A 10,146-nucleotide genomic window follows, 5' to 3' on the forward strand; every position below is an offset into this window, starting at 1 on the left:
AGTCGGGATTCGGACGACGTGGGGTTTAACCAGGGTATTTGGGTATCGACGGGGGGCTCGCCACCAACGGCAGCACCTCATCTCGCGTCTGCGAGGATGCTACTGACCTGCCAATGAGAGAGTCGTCAAACCATGACACTACTGCACTCGATAGCAGACGTCAACCAACCTGCATGATCCCCTCCATCCTTCGCTAACGACATTCTGCAGGTTCATGGGATCCCCTGGAGGCGAATTCCTCTCAATTTTAATATACTTCCCATCGCTACGAAATTGGGTTCGAAACCCGGAATCCCGCGATAGAAGAATGCTTGACTTTCCTCCTGCATCCAGACCTCCTTCACGTTTCGCCGTGGTTCATCGCTTCTCTGACTGACTCCTGCCAAGTTATTTCGTCAACAACCATGGTTCGTGCCACATCCCTCGCCGCCAGCTTGCTGGCTGTTGTCGCAAACCCCCTCGGCGCTGCGGCCGAGGACATCGCCGGCGCTACCACCACTTCGGCCGTCGTAGCCAGCCTTCCAGGTTCGGAGAAGGTTGCCTGTGGGCTGCTCAACTCCCGCTACCCCAAGCAGACCTTTTACTCTGGTTCCGATGGCTACACATACGAGAGGCAGACGCAGTACTGGTCCGCGACAGAGTACAACACACCAGCTTGCGTCTTTGTCCCGCAGAATGCCCAGCAGGTGTCCTTTGCTGTCACCACACTGACTCTGAGCTTGACCAAGTTCGCTGTCCGCAGTGGCGGTCATATGCCAGTCGTGGGATACAACAGCATCGGATCGTCTGGCGTCTTGTTGTCAACGTCCAACCTAACCACTCTGGCCCTCTCCAGTGATAAGTCCACTGTATCTGTTGGCGCTGGTTACCGGTGGAGAGACGTCTACTCCTACCTCGCGCCTTCCGGCTTAGCAGTCGTTGGAGGCCGTATCGGCGGTGTTGGCGTCCCCGGCCTGCTTCTTGGGGGCGGAATCTCCTTCTACTCGAACCAGTACGGCTTCGCAGCCGACAACGTTGTTCGGTACCAGGCCGTGCTCTCTAGCGGGCTAGTCGTCGAGGCTACCGCTACCAATGCCTACTCGGACCTCTTCTGGGCCCTCAAGGGCGGCGGCAACTCCTTTGCCATTGTCACTCGCTTCGATCTCAAGACCTTCGTGTCGCCCAAGGTGTGGGTAGGAATCTCGCAGTACGCGCAGGCGGATAGCGCAAAGTACCTTGACGCCGTCTACAACTTTGGAAAGTTCGGTTCCGCGGATGGCAAAGCCGCCATTATTCCCACCATCCTCACCTATCCTTCGTACAACATCACCGCGTACGCAGCTGCTCGGTTCTACGACTCCGAGACCGCGCCCGCGACGGCGTTTGAGAACTTTACGTCTCCTGCTCTGACGCCTGTGGCCGATTCCTATGCTCTGCAGCCTCTCGCCGATTATGTGGCTGCCGTTGACGCACTCCAACCCACCGGTCTCCGACAAGAGTGAGTCGTCCTAGTCCCTCGAACTGGTATATTGTCATCCTACTAACTCTCTTCAAGGTTCCGCGTCATGTCTCTGGTAGTCAACCGCGACGCTGTAGACTACGTCCACGACACCTTCCTCGCAGCCACCAGCGCCGGCCTCACCAGCATCATCGGCCTCTCGGCCTCCATCACTTTCCAACCCATCACCAAGGAGTTCATTCAGCAGGGAGTCGCCAAGGGCGGCAACCCCCAGGGCGTGGACCCGTCCAAGGCGCCGTACTTTTGGGTCGTAGAGAACCTGACGTGGCAGGACGCTAAAGACGATGCCGCGGTAAAGGCTTTCGCTGACAGCGTCACGGCGGAGATCGAGGCCGGGCTGGTGGCCAAGGGCGTCGCGGGCGGGTATCTGTACTTGAACGATGCGGGACAGGGGCAGAAGATCTTCCAGAGTTATCCGGCGGCGAACCTGGCGAAGCTCAAGGCTATCCGCGCCAAGTATGACCCGTTGAGGATTTACACGAACCTCTTGGTCGGGGGATGGAAGGTCCTTGACGCTTGATCTTTATCTGGTTCCCACGGTCGCTGTCTGTTCCCAATAATCAGCTAAGGATAATGTTTACAGTATTGTGTAGTTAATTTCAGCATAATGACCAACCTAGAAACTTGATATGTCTGTCTTTGATCTAACGTGATTCTGCAAGGCAGTTAGTTAACTGATGGGTATTGCCATATCAATCGTCAACTGTGCAACTGCATTGTCAAGAAGTAAAGTCAATCGCCTCCTTTCGCCTGTCGATATGAAATCTGGAACAAAAATCGGTAGAAACATAGGACTCCAACCAATTCATCAGCAAAATAATGATTAGCTGTTCCTGGAAAACAAAATTCAACTTTTCTAGGTATTCCAATCTCGCTATAAAATGCAAATGCGCCCTTCCCCTTTTACACCTTACATCTCCAATTCACACGGACACACCCCCCGCAGCAAAAATCTATGAAGAGCCGCCCGTAACCTTGACACTACCATCCTCCATACCAAAGTACGCAGCAACCGGCTTCTGCGCCAACCCGACCTTGCCAGCCGCAGCGGCCTGAACACCATTGAGACCGTGGAAGATGCCAATCTCGACGATGCCGGGGATCATGAGCAGCTCCTTGGCGAGCGCGGAAACCTCCCACGCGCCGCTGGCATTCCGGGCGCTGCCGTCTGACACGTCCGAAGAGAGGAGAAGCTGCGGGAAGGGCGCGTCAATGAGCCACATGCCGTTGTCGGTGACGACCTCGCCGGCCTTGCCGGGGGCGCCGGGCCGGACGGCGGGCTTGACGGCGCCGAGGGCCGTGAGCCTGTCCAGCACGTCGGGGGCGGACATGGGGAGGACTTCGATGGGGATGGCTTTCCAGTTTGTGAGCAGTCTCGCGGAGAGCTTGCGGTAATCTGGAATATTTGATGAGCTCACAAATTCGTTTGAAGAAAGGGAGAAGGAAAACTTACCAGCGACAACAACAAACTTCTGGGCCGCAATGGCAACAAGCTTCTCCTGGAACAAACACGCGCCGCCGCCCTTGATGCAGTTAAGCTCGGCGTCCACCTCGTCGGCGCCGTCGAACGCGACGTCAATGGCGACGAGCTTGCCGTCCGGGCCGAGGGGCCTGTCGTCGAGGTTACACAGGCGCAACCCGGCAGCGCGGATGAGGCCCTTTGACTGGCTGCCCGTCGGGAAGAAGGTCATGTTGCCGTAGAACGAGGGACCCTTGGCGGCGATGGCGTCGACGACGTAGACGACTGTGCTGCCGGAGCCGATGCCGACGTAGCGGGCTCCGGGGGCGAGGTGTTCGTCTACGGCGCGGTAGGCGGCTGCCTTTTTGGCTTGTTCGACGAGGGACATGTTGGGTGTGGTTCTGAGGGTGCGGCGGGGGACTAGGTGGAGGGAGGACGAGGTTGAGGTGAAGGTTGATGGCGGGGTGGTTTTGGATGGGGCGAGGGTGAGGACGGGATGAGTTTTGGTGGTGAGGTGTGAGAAGGGGCGTGAGGTGGTGGATGAGGAGGAAAGGAAGAGTGACGAGACTTTTGATCTTATAAGTCTTCTACTTGTACCGATGCTAGTCAGGGACATGGAAGGCGAGAAGGAGGCGGGAGTCGGGATGAGGTGGTGGTGTTATGGTGGGATGAGCCATAAAGTTGCGTCTCTTGCGGCTGTCCTGGCTTACTCAGGAACCTGAATCGTGACGCGGGACGGGGTGTGGATTCAGTTCGACGGCCGGCGACAGCTGGTCACGAATGGCAGGCGTTGTGGGATGTATCTCAGAGACAGACTTGGACAAAGAGATATTGGCGGTCGGCATAGGGTCGTTATGTTTGATAGGTCAGACTCAAGACCATTTGGATACATTGGATTTTCGGGTGTTGTTTGATGTCTTTTGCGGCCACCAGACCAAGAGCTGCGAGGCAGAATAGCTGATCAGTCGGTGAGTGTCGGTGAGAGCCCCTCCTTCACCGATCGCGGGGCACAATCCATAAGCCGTCAATGCACCTCGAGAAATTCAGGAACCACTTCTTTTTTTCACCATCTCCACATAATGACGTACCCAACGGTGATTTCCAGGGACGTCTTTCTTTCTCCACCACGCAGCACCGACTCAACGCCCGCCGTTTATCGTCTCAGAAGTCAGAACCGGATCCGCCGAATCAGACCGAGACGGCAAGACCTCGGAGGGGGACCGGGAGTTCCACCGGTGTGCGTCCCGGTGGAGAATTGCCGGTGGAGAAAGAGCGCAAAGTCTGTACTTTCATAGGAGATTAGGAGGATCCTTCTCAAGGAACTACCTCGCGGTCTTCGCGGGTAGAAAAAGGGTTCTATGCTGAACGACGTCATTTCGCTCAACTATGGAGACTGGTGGATGTTCTGAGGGAATATGGATGGGTCCAATTGGGCCTTCTGCTGTTTTAAGAGCCAAATTTAGGGAATCGGACGCGATTGATTAGCGAGCTCGTGTTGGATTGAGGAAGCTGGTATCGATAAGATCGCAACTTCACGAAAATCAGTGCAGATTGCGTCGTAACGTATCTCCAGCATGTGGCCATCTCCCTTATGCTCTGCTGAGATGTCTGCCAGCGTCTCGCCTGTAAGAAGTCAGTACGCAAATCTTCTGGGGTTGTATCTCACTTATGGCAAAGTCTTTGGTTGCCGCTCGTCGGACAGTGAGTAACATCAACGTGGATGGAGAGAATGTGAAGGACGACTACCGTTTCGCTTCTCATTTATTTGCGATTGAACAAGTGCTGATAGTGTTGACGATACTTTACCGAAAAAGACCAATAGTCTATCCCACTTAAGATTATTGTGCGATGGATCATAGATCACAGTATCAAAGACAAAAGCCCGAATGAAGGAGCGTTACCACATTGCTGATATTAAAGCAGTAATTCGCGATTCAAAGTTTAGTGAGATCCTTAGGCCTTGAACTCATTGTCTTCCTCGCGCTTCCGATAGTCATCAATCGATGTTCCCGCGTCAAAGTGAAGTGGATAATACTCATCCACAACCTCGATAAGCCCATCATCTTCGTTTATAGTCAGGTCCAATCTTCCTCGATAGCGGAACGTCTTTCCGCTGGCCTTGAACTGGCTCGTCAGGTCGTTCGTATACGTTCCGGTTCCGACAAAGGCAAAAGTCACGTGAACTTTCCCGTTCTTTTCCAGCTCTTGCCAGACGAGCTCAACGCGCATTTCGAAGTTGGGGTTCGCATGTTTCCACATCCCGACGTGATCCGCTATGCCGGCGTGCCCTTGGCGCTGAACCTGGAAGGCGTGGTCGTTGTAGACGACTGACTTCGAGTGAAGGTCGATCCACTGCTGGGGAGGTCCGCTGGCATCTGATAGGGGAAAGACGCCGGCCCAGATGGCGGCGAGGTGATTGGGAGTCAGGAGGTTTTCTAATGATCAATTCTCAGCGTCTTTATAGGTGACAAGATAGACCGGGAAGACAGCATGGGGAGAAAGAATACGACTCGCTCCAGACTGAAGCCGACTTACTCATCACGGTCAAAAAGTTCTGGACAAGAGCTTCCAGAGGGACGTTGCTTGAATAAGGAGATGGCCATTGAGAGAGAGGTGGCAAGGATCGAAGCGGGCGATGTGGCTATTTAATCTTGCATCCTTGTCTGTAGCGGGCTTTGAGAAAAATCTAATAGTCGAAATCAAGCACTGTACTGGTAAGCTCAGAGTTCTTGCCGTTGGAAGTTGCCGGTCATGAAAGCTGGTCTTGGCATTACCAAGGAATATGAAGTCTAAGTATACCTCGGTGACCAACCTGCGGTTTAGGATCTTCCAAGGAAGGAATATAAAAGCCCGCCATTCCGCGGGAAGCTGATGTGCCTCGGCTGGTCCCTACAACGGATGTATCGCGCTTCACGGCCCCCGGCGAACCATGGATCGGGGCCGCTCCGGTGAGCTGGAGAACAAGCACAGCGCTGGCCTGCAGGACACAAGTGACCAAATCCAGATGATTTGCCTTTGATCTAAATACTAGCAACGACTTTGGGTGTGACGATGACCCAATTTATCTAGAGCGGGCATTCAAAGGACCAAACCTTATTCTGATCCAAAAAAAAAAAAGCACAGTGTAACCACCTGCGGCAACACAGTCTTACTTCACTCAGTTGAATTGGCCTGTACCAACTCCTAGCATGTTTGAGGCCAATTGAGGCTAGTGATTAATCTGAAATTGAACAGGATGAGTTTACCTTATGGTCAACGACAGCTTTAGAGGCCGCCCGGCCGAGAAGACTTCTCTATATAGGCTGGAAACAGCCTGAACAACAATGTACATCTGTACTAAGGCTCAGTTCGATGACATTAAAGGGCGATGTGCGCCATTATCGGGTATAGCATCAAGAGGGCGCTCATATCAATAGACTTGTCATCTAATGGGTTCAAAATGACAGGCATAGTTGGGCGATACACTAAGAAGTGAAAGAGCATTGAGACGAGTTGGATTTTCAAGTGATTGTACCAATACTTGAATGAAGGTAGGCTAGTTGAGCAATGGTTCAATGGCACCATGTGGTTTACGCGTGGCCGAACCACCCGCCTCCCTCACGCCGCTCAATGTAGGTGGGGAGGATGAACTTAGTACCTGCGTAGGCAATAGTAAACACGGAGTTTTGTCGTCAAGAGCCATGAAGTTCCGCGTTAGCACATTTGCGAAACGCATTCTGGCGTCGCCTAATATAGAGCATATACAGGACTTATTGCCTGATCCGACGATCTCCTTGGGTGGCACAAATACATACATTGCATTACTTGGTTGGATCAGACTTCGTGTTCGGCGTTGCCAAGTCGAGTTCAACTGCCCAATAGATGGCATGAGTATGTGGCTCGAAGAGAAACGACTGCATGGCCAGAAGCCATGAGTAGCCGTGACGAAGGGTCCAGTCAAACCGGTTCAAAACTTCCTCATCCAATCACCGTGGAATGGTGTCATCGAATCAAACATCTACTGAAGTGTCACATGGCAGATGTCGACGAATTGGGTATGGCAGTCAGAGAGGGATATTTGGCTATCTATCATGCGAATTCCAAGGCTCTGCTCTCTCGCGTTTCTCACACGGTCACTTCCTCTTCTTCTAGTCCCCGTCGTCGCAGCTTTGTCAAGCAAACCAAATCCTTCATCTCGCAGACACATTTTATAAGTCCACGTGTGCAGTGGCGAGATAACAAAACTCTCTCATCGTGATGGCAGTTCTCTCCACCTCAGTAGAAGCTATAGCCATGACAGTCGTAGAGGTAGGGGTCGCTACAGCTGTAGTCGCTCCTGTTGGGACCGTCGTAGCTGCGATCGCATTCCCCGTTGCGGCTTTGGCTGTAGGTGCTGGCGCCGTGGCGGTCGGAATGGGAATGGTAGGTATTTGCAGGGTTACTTGTATCCTCGATCTCAATGGCTGATGTTCATCCTCGGATGCACCAGTTCAATACCTCAAACACCCCTCCGAGAATGCCCAAGATTCCCAAGAAGATGCTGAAAAGACTGCTCAATGTCTACGGCAAGAAGATTCACAAAAAGCTGAAGAGAAAAACACGTTGCGATACGAAAAATAGAAATGTGTGGAATAATGCAGACTTTCGAATCGATTTGGGACAGTCTGCTAAGACTCATGGCCATCTCAAGACTTGGCACTTGCATTTCAACAAGAAGGCCAGTAAGGACATCAGAGATATGTTCGAATACCAGGGCTGCACAACGCATACCAAAACTGCTTCGGGGAGTATTTGATATTGCGAACCCACCGGATTACGAAGCCTGGGTAGAGAAAATTTTGGAGCTATATAAAGAGTGACACATCGGGATCTCTGAACATAAGATACTTCGGATATCTTGAACTACAAGATGATTTAGCTTGTTTCCCTACAAAAACGGCGTATAGTACATTTGATGAATGAATTTCGCCTCTTTTCTTTTGGTCTGCTTAATACACCGAAAGACTAGTCTCTTCGAAGGTGTTACTCGTAGCAAAGCTGGGGAATGGGAACTAGCGAGTGGTCTGTTTGGAGAAAGGGAGTAATTAGTGTGTTGTGAGTTGGATTTGACGTTATACACTGATTCCAGCTGGAACCCGTCACGGGCTGTGGCAGAGATTATCTGAACTGAATACCGTCCACAAAATGACGCTAAAGGTCGGGAAAATATGAGCATTAAAACATTGTGACTTAATTTTATTTATTATGTTACCATCAGCCTGTGAGGCTAGGGCTTCTACTTCCAACTGCCTCCATACGGACTAGTTTGCTCGAAAAGCCCAAATGGAGTATGTATTTGGTGTACATATTGTCTTGCTCGGGTCCACGGTTCTCGCGATTCTTATTCAGCGATGACATCCTAGTGAAGTGAAATTTAGAAGAGACTAATGAAGGCCACAAGGCTCAATGAGGCGGTGCTCGTGTCACGCCCTCGTTTCAAATATTGCGGGTTCCTAATCTGCGGAAGCGTGAACCACAAATCGAGCCGTCAGGCTCAGCCGCAATGCTGACATAAACCCTCAAGGCAGAGGCATCATAAGATACTCTCTCTATCACTCAGATAATGATTGGCTCGGATCTCATACGGCCGAGTCGGTTCCTTCGCTGAGCCTTTGGCTAACTCAAGAACGATGGCCATTGGCTATGAGGCCGCTGGGTGGGAGCCGGCATATGAAGTCTGCCTGGAACCTGGCAGGCGTTCGTTTGGTAGGTTAAACATCAGTATCATCCTTGACGGGGATCCGTATGCTTGTGGCTGTCAAACAACTTTGACTTCGACCTGGAGATTATTCATCTTACCTATTGGAAACACGAGGCCAATGAAGTCTCGCAACTACGAGATCAATACGTTTAAGTAGGGCTAATAGAGTACGGCGCAAGTTTGAGTATTCGTTAGACTACCAGAGTACAGCTGAGAAGAAAAACATACCGGAGGGCACATTAGTCTAGCCGAAGCTCTCGCTCCCACGTGCCCACCGTCCTGTCTCTTCCGGCAACGTCTTTCCACATCCGTTGTCAATGTATCGATCCCCATGTTCTTACTGAAATAAAGGAGGCCTCTTAGCTGAGATGATGCATCTGCAATCAGAGCTTAGATGGACTTCCTTCATCGAGACGAACCGCTCTAAATTTCATCCAAACGAATCTGCGAATTTCGGTCCATAACCCGAAAATGGTCGTCAACCGGTTGCATTCACAGCATTCAATGGTAGGTTCTCTAGCGTCAACTGTCATTGACAACTTCCCTCTCGCCTAATTTTTCTTGGCATCTGCTGTTAGTGAATGAGTGAGCCTACCACCAAATTACTAACAGCCGAAAACTCTTCACCTCCCCTTGCCGGAGCCCGCATCCGCGATGGCCTCACAGCCGCCGTCGGGCACCGGACTGATGTCGGCCGACCAAGCCGACCCCGAACCAGGCTCCGGGACACCTCCGGAGCCGAACCCCACCTCAAGAGCTAAGCGACGCCGCGACGCCGAGGCACAGCCGACCCGGCCCAGCCTAACGGGAAGCCAGCTTGATGCCACCACCGACGCCCCTACCTCGGCCGAGGGGCCCGCAGCCTCTACCGCATCTGCTCCGAGCGGATCTGCCACAGGGTCCGTCTTGACAGCCCTTGCAGAAGAAGCTAGACAGTACGAGGCACGGAAAGACGTCTTTCTGACCATTGCACGGTCCGTCGACAGCGTTGTCGCCAGCTTTGACGGTTCTAGAAAGCAGATCGCGAAAGAAGCCACTGCCTATGTCATTCAAACCCTCAAGAGACTGATCAATCACGAGACAAGCCCAATAGCGGCCCGGAGTTGGGCGGCTGTCGTCGCACCGATGGCGGGCAACACCACTGCGGCGACCCGGAGCGGCCAGAGCTGCCAGAGCTCTGCCCGCCCGAAGGCCACACTCCCCGCCGAGGATCAGCCGCAGGCGCAGCCGAAGGAGGACCTCCGCATCTTTGCCCGCGTCCCGGAAGAAAGCTTAGCGGCCGCTCGGAAGATCGCACCGTTCGCCGTACGACAGATCGTCTGTAAGGCCGTTGGCCTGGGGCTAGCGGACCTTCCCCACGTCTACCATATCAGCACAGGTTACTCTCTGAAGCCGCGAAACAAGCAAATACAGGAAAGACTACTTACAAGTAAGGCAAAGCTGGCGGAATGCCTCGGCGCCCACCAAGTC

General features: G+C 52.7%; 4 protein-coding genes across 4 annotated transcripts; 2 read left to right on the forward strand and 2 right to left on the reverse strand.

Annotated features, from left to right (window-relative positions):
• Positions 1 to 404: 404 nt before the first annotated feature.
• Positions 405 to 2,018, forward strand: BDZ83DRAFT_583884 (FAD binding domain-containing protein; the record flags this gene model as incomplete). The annotated part of the gene is made up of 2 exons (XM_060505709.1): positions 405 to 1,477; positions 1,535 to 2,018. 2 exons carry the CDS (start codon positions 405 to 407, stop codon positions 2,016 to 2,018), a joined length of 1,557 nt encoding a protein of 518 aa, XP_060362160.1.
• Positions 2,019 to 2,451: 433 nt separating this feature from the next.
• On the reverse strand, positions 2,452 to 3,345 carry BDZ83DRAFT_583897 (ribose 5-phosphate isomerase A; the record flags this gene model as incomplete). Its single annotated transcript, XM_060505710.1, has 2 exons — positions 2,452 to 2,894; positions 2,952 to 3,345. 2 exons carry the CDS (start codon positions 3,343 to 3,345, stop codon positions 2,452 to 2,454), a joined length of 837 nt encoding a protein of 278 aa, XP_060362161.1.
• Positions 3,346 to 4,910: 1,565 nt separating this feature from the next.
• On the reverse strand, positions 4,911 to 5,496 carry BDZ83DRAFT_654261 (uncharacterized protein; the record flags this gene model as incomplete). The annotated part of the gene is made up of 2 exons (XM_060510704.1): positions 4,911 to 5,392; positions 5,493 to 5,496. The coding sequence occupies 2 exons, from the start codon at positions 5,494 to 5,496 to the stop codon at positions 4,911 to 4,913; spliced, it is 486 nt and encodes a 161-aa protein (XP_060362162.1).
• A 1,899-nt stretch (positions 5,497 to 7,395) lies between these two features.
• BDZ83DRAFT_654262 (uncharacterized protein) lies at positions 7,396 to 7,898 on the forward strand (the record flags this gene model as incomplete). The annotated part of the gene is made up of 2 exons (XM_060510705.1): positions 7,396 to 7,657; positions 7,855 to 7,898. The coding sequence occupies 2 exons, from the start codon at positions 7,396 to 7,398 to the stop codon at positions 7,896 to 7,898; spliced, it is 306 nt and encodes a 101-aa protein (XP_060362163.1).
• Positions 7,899 to 10,146: the final 2,248 nt, after the last annotated feature.

This window comes from Colletotrichum acutatum (assembly GCF_030867785.1).
Source record: "Colletotrichum acutatum strain CBS 112980 chromosome Unknown BDZ83scaffold_85, whole genome shotgun sequence".
Classification (NCBI taxonomy): domain Eukaryota; kingdom Fungi; phylum Ascomycota; class Sordariomycetes; order Glomerellales; family Glomerellaceae; genus Colletotrichum; species Colletotrichum acutatum.